This window comes from Rhododendron vialii, chromosome 12a (genome assembly GCF_030253575.1).
Source record: "Rhododendron vialii isolate Sample 1 chromosome 12a, ASM3025357v1".
Classification (NCBI taxonomy): Eukaryota; Viridiplantae; Streptophyta; class Magnoliopsida; order Ericales; family Ericaceae; genus Rhododendron; species Rhododendron vialii.
The window spans coordinates 34906450-34926021 of record NC_080568.1 but is presented as its reverse complement, the minus strand read 5'-3'; the positions used below and the strand labels follow the sequence as shown (position 1 = coordinate 34926021).

Sequence of the window (19572 nt, the reverse complement as noted above, 5' to 3'; positions counted from 1 at the left end):
GTTTCGAGTTCGGAAATGTGATTTCCACCGTTCACTTTGAAGATCTGGACGTCTAAAGTCACTTTGCAGAAATTTAAGCCCATCGGACAAGGGTAACACAATGAGCAAATCTCGTTTGTATTAAAAAACACACAAAAAGCATAATTTCATTCAATCTCAAAGCTTTCCACGTATGATCAACTTAATTTTTGGTAAGACTATTCTATAGTTCTAACAAAGTTTTTTGTAAAACCTATTTGAACTGCAACATGCCAACATGCTTTTTTCTCTCCTATACTAATTTCGTACCCGGGTAACCGACAAGGATCCAAATTAAAACCTTAAACTTGGTTGTGGATAACACACTTCAGCATAATCACAAGTCGAGGATAGTGTAGAAAATGAATATAAGAAAAATATATACCATAGTTTTTTAGTATATGAACAAAATGTGCAAGCACTTACATTCATCATCTGCCAAGCAGGCTTACAAGAAGGAAGGAAAGAGAAAAAAAAAAAGAAAAGAAAGAAGGAAAGGTAAAGGTAAACAAAAAAGTACAGTGACATTGAGAGAAAAATTAAAGAAGGGTTCAAACAGAGACTAATGAGCAAAAGAAAAAAAAACCCTTCCTCTTTCCTCCCCCAATTTTCATGTCTGTGTTTCATGGTGTTAAATGCTCTTGATTCTTGGCCGAGAGCCGTTTCAGAAACTCATAGGTAGTGATCATCGTGGTCGCGGACATGGACATGGACGCCCACCGCGGTCCCAACCCTCGGTAACAAGCCGTCCACCCTCCTTCCCTAACCAAATTCCTCACGGTTTGCCCGACGGTTGGTCCCCTCCGCCCATTCTCATCCCCATCCAAAACCTGTAGCCTCGTCTTGATTGTGTCGAGTGGCATCGTTATCAAAGCCGAAACGCCCCCTGCCAGTGCAGCACTCACCCCCTGAACCGCCATTATGGTCTTCGAATCCGGTCTGAAAGTACTGACACCATTGTCATTGTTGTTGCCAGCAACCTCTTTCTTGCAACAATAGCATCCAATTCCGCCCCAAACGAGCCTTTGGGCAACCGAGTAGGATGCCCACCAAACCGCATTGGAAGGGGCATATGTCAATATCGAAATTCCAAATCCCCTGTAAAGACCCCTAGGTCCATCCGTGTTGAGAATCTTCCTAAACGCATCGATTCCACCGAGATATTTACAATTGACCGCAGTTTTTTTGTTGTTGTGGTGGTTAAAACCGCCTTGAACCATAAGTCTTTGGCTAACAACATCGATAGGTGTCCAAACTAGCTGTGCAGCCATAGCTGCGCTCAACCCAGCTGCAGCATTGGCGATTGCAGCTGCGGTTGGCTCTGGAATCCCTAACCTAATCGTCGCGGTCCCTACTTTGCTCTTCGTAACCTCTAGTGCTGCCATGTACAGGGCGCGAGCCGGAATCGTTCCCATCAAAGAGGTACCAAACCCTCGATACAAGCCGCGAAAGCCCTCGTGCCTGACGATGGAAAACGCGGTTTTGATACACGAGACCTGAGATTGAGCCGCCACCTGTTGCCGCGTTTTCAACACGACAACGGGGTACAGAGTGGCTGAAACCCCCGAAAACAGGGCCGCGCCGAGGAAGAAGAATTTCGATTTATCCAGCGTCTCCCAATCGATCTCGGCCGGGATATGGATTTCCTGTGCCGAAGATTCTTCCTCGGCCGTTCTCAAACTCATCTTCGCCACTTTCAGAGGCCGCCTTCAACTAAACCAGTAGCAATTAAACCAGTTCCTAACCCTAATTCTATATCCCTAACTGTACAAAACTGGAAAACCCAAACATAATAGTCAAAAGAACTGTACAATCGACGCGATCATTCTATGCATCATACGAATCGAAGAAAGAACGAGAGTAGTTTTCGAGAGTTAGAAAAATTTACAGATTAGTAAAAAACTAAGGGAAGGAACTAGGATTGGGTTTTTTTTCCTCTTGCGAAGCCAGATCTTGGATCGAACGCGGATTACAGCAAATGGATCTAGCATTTCCGGATCAACAGCCTTACCGGAGAGTTATAGTTAAAAGCAATCATCGTCTTTGTCGTCGACCGTCGGATGTCGGAGCGACGACCGGGAAAAAAAGAGTCGGATCTAGCCCGGATAATAACAACAGAATCAACAATTTCCTGACAACATGAAACGATTCGATATGTATTGCAGAGAGAGGGAGAGGGGAGGTTGTTTTGTGGGGGTGGAGGGGAGAGATAGGCGGGGGCGAGGTTCGTGTGGTGTTGGCGGCGGGCATCGAGCGAAGGGTTTTTTCTCATAGGATAAAAAAGAGAGGGGAGAGAGAGGGGGGAGAAACGGGCACGTGGCGGTTACGGGTTAGGGAAATCTTGTTAGGTTGGTGTGTTGGTGTTGTACAGGACGGGTGGTCCGATCGTAATAGACTGACACGTCAGGTGACGTTGGAGTCTTATCCACAAGCTGGGATTGGGTGTGGGTGTGATTACACTAGGCGGGTGTGGATTGATGAACTAGAAAATACAGTTGCCACGTCGGGTAAAGATGAATCTAGTAGTAGAATTTTACTTTGGGTCCGGATGCTCTCCGGTCCAATGACTTGGATGATCTCAATTTGGCAACGGCACCTGGAACCACACTGCTGCTGCCCTTCAGCCACGCTTCCTATGCTTATCACTCACCTATGCTCTGACCGGACGAGGCATTTCAGATCGAGACCCTTCATTGTTATAATCAATGGTTCGAATTTGTGTCTCGATTGTTATTGGTAAGAATTACGCATCTCTTACCAGAAGGTAAGGGTTAAAAATGCATCCAAATCATTTATTGTATCAAATCAATGATACCGATCATCTCCTCCGATCCAAAACAGGAGAGGATCCATTTCCTTTTACTTTCCTCCTTGTTACAGTGGTCTTTTTCTTTCTTTTCCCCCCTCCATTTTACAATCATATAAACTCACTTATTTTATTTTATTTTTGATTTCAAGATTGCATGTAACCAGATATAGGGTGCCGAAAATGTACAACAGCATGTGGGCTACTTTTGGACCCTACACTAATAATTCAAATCGTTCATTAATTTTAAAATAATTTTTTGAGTGGTCTTGCAAAAAATCACCTCAATTGAATATATTTAAGTGGTTGATCCAAACTTTCAATTTTTTATTCAAAATTCAGGATCGTAAATTCTGAATGAAAATTGGAAGATTAGATCAACTACTTACATATATCCAATTGAGCTAATTTTTTACAGAGCAGCTCGAAACAATATTTTATAATTATTAATAAACGTTTGTATTATTCGTGGGAGACCCAAAAATAGGTACCACATGACGTTGTATATTTCGCACCTATAGTTCGCTACCCATTTAGTCTGAGTTCTTCCGATTTTGCTGATAGGAGGATTTTACTTGAACGAATTGGGTGGGGTAGGGGGTTGTTTGAAACAACCACTAAACCTATTCTATTTATGACCTCATTCCACTAACATTTTTAGGACTTTTAGAAAAAGTTTATGTTTTGTTATTATTCAAAATATATCGTGTTTGTTAGTTTTGCGCCAAATTTTTGTGGATAATTGATTTGTCTCGACGAGACGAATCGAAAAAGTTTTTTATTTTATTTTACTTTTACCGAAATATTTGAAAAATAACCACTTTTAAATAGAAAAAAAATTCAACGGGCTCCGAGTGGCTCGTATGGAATTGGTGATCAAGGAGTTTGGATCGTACTGGACCTACTGATAATGGAATTTTCTCGGTTAAATCAGCATATCACCTGGCTCGTATGAGTATTATTCCAAACCACTCACGCGAATGAGGTGAACCGAGTTCCGGTACTCCATCTGATTCTTTCTAGAAGTCTAGCTTTATGGTCCTTGTCGATTCCTAATACAATTAAGATGTTCATGTGGCGATGCTCCCATAATGCTATTGCAGTTCTTGCTAACTTACATCGGAAGAACATTGATGTTTCTGTCCAAGGTGTCATCCCAAAATTGAGACCTTGGAGCATATGCTCTTCCAATGTAAATTATCGAGAGACATACGTGTGGTGTAAATCCCCCTTTGCTCATTCTGCTGCTGGTGATATCGATATGGATGCTCTTTTTGCATCGATCTGCTGGTTTTTGTGGAAGGCCCGAAATGAAAACCATTTTGAAGGCCAAGGTTGGGATAGCATCAGGATTTTGGAAAAGGCCGGCCTCTGTTATTTGCTCTGAATTCAAGGAAGCACAGGTTTCTTCTCGTTCCTCCTCTGGAATTTCTCACACGGCTTCTCCCCCTATTTGATACTTGCCACCTGCTGGAGTTATCAAGTTTAATGTTGATGGTGCTGTTGGAAGAAAAAATGGTTTTGTTGGTGTAGGGATTGTGGCCCGAAATCATTCGGGGTCATATTTTGGGCACGGTATCTATTCCATATCTTGGTATTTTCTCTCTGAGAGTTGTTGAAGTTTTGGGTTTTTGTGAAGCTCTGGTTATTGCTGCGAACAAAGGTTTTTCTAGTATTGTTATTGAAGGTGACTCTCTCCAGGTTGTTCAAGCCCTTACTCAAGCAGGGAAATCATTCTCCGATTGTAGCTCTATTCTTTTGGATTGTTTAGAGCTTCTCCGATTATTTTCCTCGTCTCTTTAAATATGTTAAACGATTTTTCAATTGGGTAGCTCATTCATTGGCTAGGCAATCCCCAACATTTAGCTAATCTTGCCCTTTCTGATGTTAGGTCTTTGGACCATTCTTCATTTTAATGATATCCCCAGATTTTTCGTGGGGAAAAAAAAAAAATTTATCATATAGGCTAATTGCAACAAAATGGTTCATGAATTCCCAATCCTTGGACCAGGGACCAGCAACGATCGGCTAGCTAATATTATCTAGCGAATTGATAGTGCCTAGCATTTTAACTCATGCCTCACAATTATCATCTAGGCTAAGACTACAACAAATTAAAAGATATATTCATCAATATTCTTTGGTACAAAGCTAATAGTATTATCTAGCAAATCATAAGTGGCCGCCAACTGAAACATTTGAATCATAATCTAATCCCCAGTTCAATCAAACTTGCATATGCACTAATATTCTTTAATTGGACTTACGATCGATAAATTTAAACGAGGCAGATCAAAGAAAAATAAAAAGTTTCTTACCCTTTTCAGTTTTCACTTCCACTTCCACAATTACTGTCGTCTAGGCTTATAATTACGAGAAAAATATATGAAATTCAATTCCTAATCCTTAGGCTAAAAATGATTGGCTAAACCTAATCGCATTTAATACTCCATCCGTTCTATATTCAGAGCCCACTACGAAAAGTCGTGCCATTTTTCAAATTAAAAAATCAACTACTTCCTTGTGTAATTTTTTAAATTTTTTTTGCACCAAATTAAAGTACGAATCGAGATCTTTAATACGGTGCGGAAAAATTCAAAAAATTATACATGGAAGTTGATTTTTTGATTTGAAAAATGGCGAGAGAGAGAGTATGAGATTTTCAATATGAAACGGAGGAAGTACCAACCAAATCTTTCAAGTCATAATTGACCCACAACTAAACCAACCACCCGTCTCGCACAAATTTCAAATCTGCAAGTAGTTCATAAAGCCTTCCTCTTATATATATATATATATATATATATATATATATATATATATATACATATATATATATATATATATATATATATATATATTTATATTTATATATACGGTATGGTTTAAGGGACACCCAAAAAAACACCTAAAAAAACACCCCAAATTTCAATCTCATAGTTCCCAATCAAATTTTGATGATCCGAACAGTTCAATGTGTGCAGAATGTGATTTTAAGGGTGCCCGCGAGAAATTAGCAAAAAAAATGACTGGGAAAGGCTTAATTTGAGCAGTTTTTATTTGAACTGTTCAATAAAAAACCGTTCAGATGAAGCCCTTCTCGGTCTTTTTTTTTTTGCTGATTTCTCGCGAGTACCCTTAAAATCACGTTCTGATTATATTGAGCGACTCAGATCATCAAAATTCGATCAGAAACTTGGGGGGTGGTTTAGAGGTTTTTTAAAGGGTCCCCAGAACAGCTTATATATATATATTAAGATAAGATAAAGAGAAAATATTTGTATTAATCAAAAGCAAAACCGTCAAATTGGATTCACTCAGGTGGAATCCATGATAGACAAATCCTATACCTATACGTAATGCCTTAAAATAAAAATAAAAACAGAATTAGTTTCATGACGACCCGTTTCTTATTTTTGCTACCGGAGTAATTAGGAAAGCTCACAGAAATTGTAAATTTATTTTAAACTATCCTAACTCAACATTGGAAATAGAGAAAACAATAAGTCTACAACACACAATTGGGCCACAAATGTGTTCAACAATAAGTCTACATCACACACACTCCGGTGTGAGGAGGCCACATTTGTTTGTGTGGGTCGTGTGTGTTCGGGTAAGGTTGCAGCATTTTTTTATGTATTCAATGTCGTCGTTTTTGTGCACATGTATCTTGGATCTCATGCATTATACAGCTCCCGTGATGTGTCAATAACATTGATAAGAAAATGGACGTGATTTTGATACTCCACTCTTTAATAATTACACTATAAAATTTGTCTTTTATAACTTTTGCTTTCAAAATTGTGCTGTGTATTTTTAACGTTGAAAGAAAAGCATTGGAGTACGTGTGTTTATCAAAATGTGAGGTGCCAAAATCATTTCAATTTAGCAATGATATGGTGATCATGTTTGAGTACCATATTTTAGGTATCATGTGATGTACCATATTTTAGGTATCATGTGATGTGTTACCGAAGCATAGATAGAAAGTGCTTTACTATATGACAAATGAAGCGTATTCTATAAATACATTTGTGAGATATCACATGGTACTCAAAACATAGTACTCAAAGATGGTCCGAAAGTATTATTGAATCATTTCTCATATGATAGCAAATGATAAGATACAATATTCCGAAGTACAAAAATAAAATAAAATGACAAGATACAAACTTTTTCTTTTTCGGTGAAAGCCACGTACACAAACAAGTGGTTAATATAAAGTGTCTCATACACAAGCACAAACCCTCGACTTGGAATAGAAGCCCAAAGTAGTCCAAAGACTAGCTAGCAGAAGTTTCCTATGCACTTATGGCTGCCAGCTGCTGGATTAACCTGATCATGAGTAGTAATATTGTGGGCAGCTCTTGGAGTTGGTCCGCAACAATGATAACATGCTTTAACAAGTTTTACCAACTTCTTCCACTGCCATACCAAGAAGCGGCATGACTGAAGCACCAAAAAAAATACGCATAGAATCCCCAAAACAGAAATTATAATCAAAAAGTAAAATTTGGACCATATGTTGGGGGATACTAAAGCCATTGCCGACTGATAAGACACAGCCATACAGTAAATTGTGATGAACACAGTGATCACCATCAGCCATGTTAAATGCTTGTTGAGCGTCGACGGGAATCCAGTCATGGCCAGCATGATAGTGCCCAATGATGCTATTAACATTACGGTGTTACTAACCATGTATGTAGTATATAAAGTGCCATCGTTGTCCATAATGGCTTGTCCCGCAATGCATATGTGGTCATCCGAAATAAGATCTGAATAGCCTGAGGAAGGAGGAAGGGCGAGCGAAGCGGCGTTTTGGCATCTCTTTGTTTCTTGCCATAAACCACCAGGCGGACTTAAAATAGATTGATAAGCCATCGTTGCAGTTAGGGTGGCTGCCGTTATTAAATGGCCGCGTACCTGCCAACAACATGGAAGATGTATTTACATATATTGTGGGTCATAATAACTTAAAAAAGTGGGTTTCCATAACTCGTTATCCGACCCATGCACCATCTAATTCGGATTCAATTCCACTATCCACCAATGGAGTGTCCAATTAAAACTAAGGGCTAAACCCATATAGAATTGGTCACCCAAAAAATAAAATGATAGTCCATAGTTGGGAGTTATATATCAGACCAAAGCTTTTGAAAGGCCCCCTAGTTGCGTTGTCACTTCATGACTGTGTCTCAAGCACAATACTGCTCATCATATAGACCCATTTGGGCCCAAAAAGGATCAGAACCGTTCTATTTGTTTGTCTCATCGTGTTTCTCATGCACATAAACATGAATTTTTTTTTTTGAACACAATCAATTCATTCCAATACCAAAGCCCGAAGGCAATACAGATTTTATCAAAAGATACAAGAATGAGTCAAAACTACCTAGACTTCGACATAGGCACCCCTATAGAAACAAGACCGACGAAATCGCCAGATGAGAACCAATCTAGGTATAGATAGTAGAGAATCCCAAACGGACCGGACCCCAACTCAAACTCGAGAAGCGCATATGAAATCTGGACGGCAAGAGCTGTTCACCGGAGCAGAAGTCGTTCACCGTAAACAAAGTCGTTCACCGTAGTTGGACCTCAACCCACCAACACCCACAGCAACAAGGAACCAACACCCACAGAGACAAGGGCAAAGCCCAGGGCCTTATTCTCCCACCACCGCACCCCACCGGATCTGGGGGAAACCCAGACTGGTAAACAGACCGGACTAGGCCGGTAAACAAGCCGGACTAAAACCAGCCGGAAAAGAACGAAACAAACCAAAAAAACTAGAGCCCCAAGCCCAACCGCACACCTTATTAACTCACCGAAGGCCCAAGAAGACCAGATCTGAAGACGTCGGGCAGGAGGCAAGCCAAGGGAGCCACCAAAAGCCGGCCATGCCGGCTCGGGGTCCTCGCTGTGCTACTAGACCGCCGCCCCAAAGCTGGGGCTTGGAGGCACAGACGGTGAGAGGAGAGAGAGGCGAGGAGGGACGAGGGAGAAGAGGAGAAGGGCGGAGGAGGCGAGGAGGCGGCGGCCTCCCCCCCAAACGGCAGATCTGGAAAGGGATTCTAGAGAGAGGTGGGAGTTTCTCTCACTAGGTAGGAAGAGTTCCCTATACATAAACATGATTTAAACATGTTCATCCTGAAGTTTATTCTCAGAAATCATGCTAGCAGTATTTTTTTAAGGAAGCTGTTAATGCCACGGGGCAATTTGTTCGTGCCACGGACATTAATTACATTGAATGATAAAAAGGCTCAATTGCCCTCTCAGCAATCAAAATTGTACACCTTTTATTGCATTAATTAGTGTTCAATCCTTTTAGTGCCTAGGCTAGTAGCATGGGAGGAGTTAAAAATGAAGAAACCATTATACTTAGTTAAAGATTTCAGAAGTTATTGGTAATTCAGTTTTTTTTTTTTAATCGTATCACCTTGGTTTTATAGAAGAAAAATTTTGTTCGGAGTCCTACTATTGGTACCGAAGTTTGGGGTATTGAAAATGTACAACGGTTTGCGGGCCAATTTTGGATCACACACAAATAATTCCAACCATTCATTAATTAAAATAATTTTTCGAGTGGTCTTTCAAAAAATCTTCTCAATTGAATATGCATAAGTGGTTGATCTAAACTTCAAGTTGTCATTCGGAATTGTAAACTCTAAATGATAAATTGAAAGATTAGATCAACCACTATTGGAAATCCAATTGAGCTGATTTTTTGCAGGGGCCACTCAAAAAATTATATTTCAAATTAATGAACGGTTTGAATTATTCGTGTGGGACCAAAAAGTAGGCCCCACATGCCAGGATGCTGGGAGCGTGCTGCACAGCTACGTGCTGTGCAGCGTGCTGCGCGGCCGCTGGTGCCGCCTTGCCGGCATCGGCCCGATGATCGGAGACGTCCACTGCACAGAGCTCGTCGAGTACTACAAGTGTACCAAAAATCAACCCGATCAAATATCGTTAAGTGCCTCATCGGAACACATATAACTTGGAAAAAAATGAATCCTAATGGATACGAAACACTGGATCAAAATCACTGAATCCATTCTTTTCGAATTATATGTGTTCCGATGAGGCACTTAACAATATTCGATCGGGTTGATTTTTGGTACACTTGTAATACTCGACGAGCTCTACGCAGTGGACGTCTGCGATCATCGGGCCGATGCCGGCAAGGCGGCACCGGCAACCGCACAGCACGCTGCACAGCACGTAGCTGTGCAGCACGCTCCCTGCATCCCACATGCCATTGTACATTTTCGGTACCCCAAGATTCGGTACCGATAGCATTTTCGTTTTGGTTGGGTCTTGTTATAGTGGGAGTATCAAATTAGATCAGGAATAAGATCAAAAAAAGAAGAAGGATTAGGAGCGGAAAATATATGAAGAGGATTTGTAGACTGTACACGGAAAGTCACCAAGAGACATTTTTGAAAAGCTAAATGAGAAAAGACAAGCCAAAACAATTTTGCTTGCTTGGGAAGGCAATTGAGCTTTTTTAACAATTCTGTCTAATTAATGTCCGTGGCAGGAACAAAACACCCGTGGCATTAACAGCTTTCTTTTTTTAATGATATAGTATATGGGTCATGTTTATACCGATGCCCGACGGTGTGATTTTCTATGTACCCACGACAAACTCGATGAGCCAAAAAAAATAAATGATTAGAATGACTTTTCGGAGATTGAGATTTTGGGCCCATATGAGTGGCACAGCATAACAAATTTGGTGATTACTCCTGGAGTAGTTCGCGAACTCTGAAGTTTGCTTGAAAACATTAGTTTTTTATTTGATGGATAGAATGTGTAGCTGTGACTTTGAGCATCTCCTGCATGCACTTACTAGGCGAAATGCCTTCCCAAAACACCAAATTTTATTTTTGGCTAGGCACAAAATACATCCCCACCCCAGCAGCCTAAGCAAAATGGCTATTCAAATTGAAAAATCTCATTTTGACCCAAAAAATTAAATAAATAAACTCATTCCCTCTCTGTTTGAAATACTTTTGCACCTCCTCTGTCGCACCCTCACCATCTATCATACCCAACTCTCTCTCTCTCTCTCTCTCTCTAGAGAGAGAATGGGGCGAGTGCTTCAGTGACTTGCTCGGTGCGGCAAGTTAATTACCATAGCAAATGCGAATTTGTTGAGGAGCCTGAGGAGGCAACTGGGAGTCGGTTTTTGAATGTTTGGCTCCGCAAAACTTCCAAAGGGAGGAGTTGCGAGGTTGGTGGAGCTATGATTTATAGTTATGCATGTGTATGAGTGTATTTCTATGAGTGAGAGAGAGAGAGAGAGAGAGAGAGAGAGAGAGAGAGAGAGAGAGAGAGAGAGAGAGAGAGAATCATCCAAATGTACCTCTTGGAGCCATTCGTTGTCGACCTTGATATACTTATTCCAAAACCAATTACAACAACGTTGAGGATGAGGATTATTGGGAGGTGATTCAGCATTGGGCTCCGGCTCACTGCAAACGGATCTCCGAACACCAATTTGTAAAAGAAACTCTCGAATTTCCATGGTTTTTAGGTCTCTGTTAGGACAATGCTCTATAACATCCAAAGCTGTAGAACCATTCTTGTTCTTGACGTTGGTGTGGTCTTTGACACTCTTTATTCCCAACAAGTATTCTATGTTCTACACATACAAAGTGCCATTAATGTTGAAAATATTCTATGTTCTGCACATACAAAGTGTCATTAATGTTGAAAATAATGCCACAAAAATAAGAACAAAAAATTAGAAGCATTTAGAGCTTGAGAAATTCCTTTTCAGTTGTTTTCAAGCCGAGCAAGATAAAGATAAACAACTAATTCCCAGCAAACTTCCAACAACTCAGGGGGTCAGCCTATGGCACATGAAAGGAGGACAGTCAAAGATGCCAGAAAAACACGTTTTCTTATGTGCGTTTCTTGTTTCAAGTATATCCAGCTCAATATTCACTGGCAGGATTCAAACACAAGAACTGATATATAGCCCGTGGGTAGAAGTCAAACCCTAGACCAAAAGGCTTTTATTGCACCTGGGTTTATATTATCAGATGCCACTGCACCAAGTCTAAGAGATCAGTTTCTCTTGTTCTTGTGTTTTTGGGTACAAATGTTAAAATGGGGACAAAGGGATGAAAAATAACAGTTTGCAGTGGTGCAATAGGAGTCAATTTGTTTAAGAACATTCAACTTATTTTAGGCATAGTTGTTGGTCTCGATGAGATTTAAAATATGAACTTTTCCGTTACCAAAGAAGACCCGAGAAGGACTCACAAATGGACAAACTTAAAGAGTCTGGTCCTTCTTCGTAGGCATAGTAGAGAGAGTAACTAGCTACGTGTATACAAAAAAACTCACATCCTTTTGTTTGAGAGCTGCAGCAAGATGCAAGATGGTGTTGCCATTATCGTCTCCAGCATTGAGGAGAAACTCCATGTGGTTGCTGTGCAAATATTGCACCAGTGTCTTGAAGGCCTCTTGCCTGTTATATTTGACACATAAGTGCAGAACAGTCTCCCCTCTGCTTAGTTTCTCATGAATCGACTCCGGTTCAGCTCGAAGTAGTTCTAATATGACCTCAACTCGCCCTTTCATGACTGCCAAGTGGAGAGGGATTCTACCTGTTGGAATATATGTTTTCAGAACTCTCATATTTGATCAATTCAAGAGTATTTTATTTTGGGCTACAGGTAGAGTGGTAGTGCATTAGTAAGTTAAATCACTATTAGGATATCGAGCTACGTACACAATCAGTTTGAACCCAAAACCTGCACGACCTTCAGCTACATGTTCTGGTGTTAATTACAAAAGCTTGATGATATATTTGTTGTAACTACTAATAGTTAGATGATGTCTACAACAATTGAATCTTTACAAATTTCGGGTGCTTATTCATTTACGACCATCCAGTAATGGTTATTACTACTATGTGTTTGAGAGTTAGTAGCCTTATTTGGCCTTAATTGCTGATGATGAGACAAGTGATAAAAGTTACTATACAATTACTATGTTATGTACACTCTCTTGTTTTTATGGAGATGACAATTGAGACGTACAGTTTCTTTTTCACTGATAGACTCAGACACTAGAGGAGAGTTGCTATAAGCTAGCAGCAGGTTAATTAGATTTGGGAGTCGCTATTGTCTGCTAGAATCTTCACGTGGGAAGGAACAACGAATTTCAAATTCTTTTCTTTTTTCTTAAAAAAAGAGATATAAACTGTAAACAATTCTAAAGCAAAAAAGCAGTATACCATCCTGATCACGAGCAATGCAGACGTCGGTGTTCACCCGTAACAACTCTCGTACAATCTCAACGTGGCCCTCAGCGGAAGCTAAGTGGAGGGGCGAACACCGTAGCGAGTCTAACTCAGTAGCAAGTTTTGGTTTCCGAGCTAGAAGGGCTTTCGTGAAGTCCAAATGACCGCGCAATGCTGCTACGTGCAAGGGGGTGTCATCGGAGAAGCATGTTAGCGAGCTAACTCGGTCGAGAATGAGTTGATCTTCTTCAATCAAGGCGTCTAATGCTGGGACACTCCCACTCAAACAAGCTTGATAGAGCCTTCTCCCCATGTCTTCTCTCTCCATATCGAAATATTTATGCTTTCTTCTTTAATGAGAGAAAAAAGGAGAATTTTACTAACTCGAAGAACAATAATGAATGCAAGAAGTAGTAGTTAATCATGTGGAGTAAGGGAAAAACTGCATCAAAATGGAAAAGGCTACTACAAGCCAAGGATGCATTTCTGGAAGATTCCGATTGCATGTCAACCACGAAAAGGGGACACCTATAAGTCTGAACCAATTGACTGGTGGGCCAGGGTTTTCGGATGGATTTTTGGTTACCTTTTCATTTAATAAATTTCACGTTTTCACTTTGTTTCAAAGTTCAATGGGTGTGAGTATCCAATAATGTGCGGGAGGTACAAGTTAAAAATGATGAAATTATAAGGAGTGTAAGTTAAAAATCGAAGGGTAAACTGGGCATCTTTGGCATTCTAATCCCTTCACAAAATGATTTCACACTTTAACTAGTTTTAAGTAGTGGTGCTTGCCAAAAAAGAAAAAAAATGTTTTTTTTTTTTCCTGTTTTCAACACACTAGGATGGCAACGGAGAGGGGCAGGGTAGATATAACTGTCCCCTTCCCCGATTCCCAAATATTTGAAGCAAACAAAAAAAATCAGATAAGAGAAATATTATACAAAAATTAATCAGTTGTAAATTTAGTCCAAACTCCCCTAACTCTGGCTATTGCAAATAGAGAGAGAAAAAGAAAAAGTGTATGGATTGGGACACAACATTAAAAAAAAAAATGATTGGGGCATGAATACATCCAATGTTGTCGTTTGTGTGCAAGCCACATGTATCTCATGTGGTCTCATGCATCATACTGATTTGAAATAGGTTTCAATTGCATTAATTAAAAAAAAAAAAAAACTACCATCGTCCCAAAATTATATGTACCATTCAAAAAATAAGGACTTGAAAATGGAGTACATTTTTTCAAGAAAAAATTCAAAACATTTTCATGAATTAAAAAAAAACTCATTGACAATCTAGTAAGTTGGTTAAATATTGAGTACCAGAAAATAGTAGAGTAATTAATTTCGCCTACATGTATTCCACCTCCGCTATCAAATCCATGGACATCCACACTACAAGGAAACAAATCAGACTCCATAATAGAGATTATGCCCAAAATAAACCTCCGAAAGGCGTCTACAAAATGAAGTGATTCTCAAAATCCATTACCTACTGGGGTATTTGACTAAAAAAAAAAAACACGACTGCCTTCAAAACAAATATCTAATGAATTTTGGCCGGGGTATTTATAAGTTATAACTTCATGCTTCCATCAAATACCTCGGCAGCAAACAAAGTTCATGGTTCCTCCCTCATACTAATAGGTTACATTACATGATATCGTTCTTAAGATTTGGAAACTCGGGAGTTAGCTGCCATACCTGGTCCGTCAAAGCACCAAAAATTTCATTGATGAACAACACAAGCAAATTGGCTGAATGCAGCTCGTATCCATCGCCTAATAGTAATATAGTATAGGTCGTGATCCAAAAAAACAAGAGGCATCCATTAGAGAATCATATGTAAAACGCAGCAGTTATGACATTTTTCAAACGAAAAAAAAAAGAAAAATCGACACCCATGCTTTGTCAGGAATCATTTAAAGGTTATGAAAGATATGAATAATAAACATTGTATATTTATTTGATTTGACGTTGACAAAATTCTTCAGCTAAAGAGTATGTTCTTTCGCATCCATCCTATTAAATCATTGATCAAGTTACCATGGTTTTTAGGGAAGAAAAATTCATTTGCCAATATGTTTTCGCTGTCGTTTGGTAACATTCATTGAGTTCCAACTATCAGAGGTCACAGGCGCAGTAATGGAACATTGATAAGTCAAACATGTCCATCAAAATTTATCAACTTCCCTGTGCATGTACAAAATGTTTACAACCAGAATACGTCCACAAGGTTAACACGATAAAGGAAAAACTTGAATGCAAGCCAATTTGCTTAAATAAAAACTGATCAGAACTCACCGAGACATGGTTATGTTCTGAGAACGATTCTGAATCTGTCTGCTGTATATAACCATATCTACAATGGTGATGCCAGCACCTCCAAACAAGGTTGACAAAAATTCTTCAGAGAAGTAAAAAGCGCTCTGAAGTGTAAACGGTCAACTGTCAAACCAGCAATACAAATTATTCAAGAAGAACAACAATGCCTTTTGGATATGGAGTACTTACAGTACCATCTCCTCGAATATTTCTCACTAATCATCTGATTCCTCTTATCCAACTCTACCTACAAGTTTGGTCAGAAGATTTACACAACAAGAGAACAAGGAAGCCAAATCAAGATAACGCAATAAAGAAGTAAATCAAGGACAAGAACTGCCATAAGTGAAAAGAAAAAAGAAAACAGTGATATCAACAGAATCTATGTAGCAAGCTTAGTAGCACGAAGCGGGGGCGGGAGCGGGTGCGGAAGCGGGAGCGGGTGCGGGGGAGCGGAGGCACCTAGAAGCTCTTAAGGTTGGGAGTGCCTAAGGAGTGTATATAGATTATATAAAAATATGTATATAAAATACCTTTAAATACTTGACCATTAAAGGAAAAGTAAAACTTACTGAAATTTTTTCGATCTTAAAGTGTAATTATTGGAAGTTATATATTCTCAATTTGTAAAACTTCTTGACTAATATGATTTTCATATTCTTATTTCCCCAATGGCATAACTCCCTTAAAAGTAAGAGAATAATTGTCTTAACGGTCCGATAAGCTCCCATCTTAATTAGGAGCAAGCTCCCGCCTTGGGAGTGCCGATTCGAGCTCCCATCTAGGGAGCGCACCCATTTTAGAAGGATCCTGCTATAGCAAGGTTATGCCCCAGTGTTGATGCAGCTTCTTGCTCTATTGATTAGTACAAGTTATTTTTTCTTCTTTTGTTTTTAGAGGCATCAGTAAAGACACCATGAACAAACTGTAACACCCAAGGTACACAAGGAAAAAATGCCCACAAAATGCTACAACAAACACTGGGCCTGATTCTATCATTTGATTTCAGATGTCGAATACAAAAGTGGCTCTAAATTTTATTGCCCATGATTAGACATAGCCACAGGTATCTGAAGTCCAACTTATCCAGCAGAAAAAAATAAAAATTAAGTGTAGTAGTGGAAAAGAATTTGTGAGTGCAACAATTCTATCACTATCTGGTAGTGTCCAGGAAAAGTGTGGGAGACAAGTATAAATAAGCCCAAATACTGTAATAGGTATAGATTTTGGACACTTACTTGAGCATAATCTCCTATTGCATAATCTCGCATTGCATAATCTCGCAAAAGAATGTGACCATCTGGCTGCAAATTGAGAACACTATAATATGTCATTGTAGCAATTTTCAAAAAAAAGAAAGAAAGAAAGAGCATGAAAAATATGGCTATGTCAAGCAACACAAAGCGATTGCTATCTTTAATACTTTCTTGACATTCAGTAGTATCAAGTGCATCATCTTTGGACAAACTGCAGACAACATAAAAATCTGCTTAACATGTTAGGTGTTTCATAAAAGCAGTGATGGCGTACTCTATGAAACAAGGACAAAACAAGAACTCCCCAACACAACGAAAAACTATGTTTGGACCAGAAGTATAGAAACAACCATAAACAAGAAGAAGATGATCATGTAATGATGTACTTCCCCCTTATCTGTTTCCCGACCGCAAGTAAGCAATTACTTAAAGCCCACACTTACCAAGGTAACGACATCAATAGAAGAAGGCATCATTACGTCACAGAGATCATCAGTCACAACATCACAAAGAAAAGCATTGACTTGGGCTTCATTGAAATCCAAATGTGACTGCAATCGGCGGAACAACAGAAGTAATTTAAACAATGATCATTGAGTTCGTAGAGAAGGGGATTTCTTTGAAGTGGAATACTGATCATGAACATGATTAAAGGATTGTTGGCAATAGCAATAAGTGGGACAAAAATAAATTACTGAGATACTAGGGATGTTGTGGCTACTCGATGAAGATCTAAGCTGAATTGGCAATGTTGAGAAGATAGATCTAAGGTCCCTGAAATTTAGATCTTCAAAAACAACTCAGACAGAGGACAAACAGGGGAAAAGGGCAGTAATCAGAACTAAATGTAACACAGGGAGACGCATGTTTCTATCCCTACGGACGGTATATGGAAGTTATACTTCAGATTAATCTGCATAACCATGAGTTAACTCACAAGCATCATTACAGAAAGTTCACTTCAAAAAGTAGTATGAAAATAAGCATTTAAAGAGCAAAACATAAACAATATACACTTTCCTGAACAAAAAGACACAGTTTTACAGTAAAAAATAAGCCTCTTGTAGATTTTAAGAGAAAAAAAAAAGAAAGGAGCTACACAATTCCGCATACGCAGAACGCGTGCACAATCACAAACACACCCCTGAATTCACTCACACGAGAGAGACAAAGAGAGACCTTAACAAGGACAATCGCGTGGGGCGAGAAGTCACAGGCGTGAACAAATAGTTTAGGATATTTAGCAATATTGAAATCGATACGGCATACAATACCTTATTATAGATAGGCAAAGCCAACCACAAGAAAACATTGATAGTAGAAAGTGTAGAGGTCGTGATCACTCATTCCACTTCCAAACAATGTGGGAGACTCTATTTCCTTAACAAAAAGTACTAGTCAAGCATTTCTGTAAAGAAGATTCCAGTTGTCTACCACAAGGGGACCGGAGATAGGGAAATATCCGTCCAAAAACATAGTACTGTGATGAGCAACAAATGAGTAAGCTCAATTATGCACACCTCTGAGAACTTTTTTTGTACATTGTGAAGGTGGTGAAATGACATCATTATAACAACGAGGAAGCTACTCATTAAATATTTTGACGAAAAACTGAAAAAAAAAATAAAAATCATGACACTGAGTACGTACACAACCTTTCTAATCCAAACTGTTTCTTACTAAGAAGCTACTTTAGGTTATACTTTTTTTGTTTTTGTTTTTTTGTTTTTGTTTTTTTTTTTTTTTGGGGGGGGGGGGGGGGGGGGGGGGGGGTTGTTTGTTTGTGTGTTAATTTGTTTGTTAAGACTCAAAGCTACTCTATATTACCATGTTATTCACATTCTTTGAAATAAGGTTTTTAAGATGATTAAACAGAAAGTCATCAACATCTATTCTGCTAATCAATTAGTCCAAACTCCACAATCTCGCCATTGCAAAAAGAGAGACGAAAAAGAAAAGAAAAAGTGTAATATTGGGGCACAAATGTATTCAATGTTGTCAGTTGTGTGTGTCTGTATCTTATGAATTTGGGTTCCCGTAGTGCCCCACAGCACTACACCTTTGCAATGCCTTCGATTGTGGGCTATTTGTAATATACGTATTTGTCATGTAAATCATTTGATGTAGGCCGATATTTTAATTATTTAAGAAATATAGAAATTTTAGTTTATTATTTTGCAATTAGTATATTTTTAGGAATCTTTCCATTTTAGCATAAATTGCCTAGGATATCGGGTTTTCTTAATTAGGTTGATTCTATTTCCTCTTTATTGTTTTCTTGTTCTCTAAGACGTAGATTTAGTTTTCCCTTATAATAGGTTTTCTTTTTAGTATTTCTAGTTTATTATAAATTGAGTTGTAAGCCTTAGGGCTAAAGTTAGTTGTTATTGATTCAAGAAAAAATATGACATTTGTCTCATTATTGTGTGTTCGTAGAGGGAGTACCTCTAGTTCATACTTATTCATGATTGTCCTTGTTGCGCATTCTTTTATTTCAACACGCCTCTCTGCATCACCATTCATTTTGCTGAGAACGTAGAGTAGACCATTCGTGCGAAAGAAAGAAAGAAATTTAAACGATGACCTATTTATAGGAGAAAAAAATCAGTTGATTAATCAATGGGAACGCGCGTATTCTACCGTCATAAAGATTCTGTTTGGTTTAGATTTTGAGAGTAATGAGTGGGAAGAGATAGATAAAAAAAAATTATTGAAAACTGTACGCATGGATTTTGAGTCCCAAACGAACTAGCCGATCCTTCTTGTTTCTTTCTTTCTTTCTTTTTTTTTTCCCCCCTCTCTTTCACACATGTAAGTCTTGACCAATTCTTTTGTTTTACATGGAAGCCTTAGTCATTACTTTTGGTCTCGTTCACTTATTTTTCTTTATGTTTTGCTAAT

The 19572-nt window shown here is 38.9% G+C and overlaps 2 protein-coding genes across 10 annotated transcripts; both read right to left on the bottom strand.

Moving 5' to 3' along the window:
* Window positions 1–387: 387 nt before the first annotated feature.
* LOC131310853 (uncharacterized) lies at window positions 388–2332 on the bottom strand. Its single transcript, XM_058338092.1, has one exon. It carries the CDS (start codon window positions 1701–1703, stop codon window positions 642–644), a length of 1062 nt encoding a protein of 353 aa, XP_058194075.1. The 5' UTR covers window positions 1704–2332; the 3' UTR covers window positions 388–641.
* Window positions 2333–6885: 4553 nt separating this feature from the next.
* Window positions 6886–17938, bottom strand: LOC131310164 (ankyrin repeat-containing protein BDA1-like). Of its 9 annotated transcripts, none has more exons than XM_058337028.1 (10): window positions 17851–17919; window positions 17115–17222; window positions 16654–16719; window positions 15605–15662; window positions 15395–15519; window positions 14795–14871; window positions 13083–13438; window positions 12188–12450; window positions 11199–11477; window positions 6886–7750 (listed from the first exon to the last, which is right to left on the bottom strand). In XM_058337028.1, the coding sequence occupies exons 7-10, from the start codon at window positions 13414–13416 to the stop codon at window positions 7112–7114; spliced, it is 1515 nt and encodes a 504-aa protein (XP_058193011.1). In that variant the 5' UTR covers window positions 13417–13438; window positions 14795–14871; window positions 15395–15519; window positions 15605–15662; window positions 16654–16719; window positions 17115–17222; window positions 17851–17919; the 3' UTR covers window positions 6886–7111. The 9 variants fall into 9 exon arrangements, with proteins under 9 accessions (XP_058193011.1, XP_058193015.1, XP_058193016.1 ...); XM_058337032.1 differs by lacking the exon at window positions 17851–17919 and adding an exon at window positions 17367–17815; XM_058337033.1 differs by lacking the exon at window positions 17851–17919 and adding an exon at window positions 17393–17488.
* Window positions 17939–19572: the final 1634 nt, after the last annotated feature.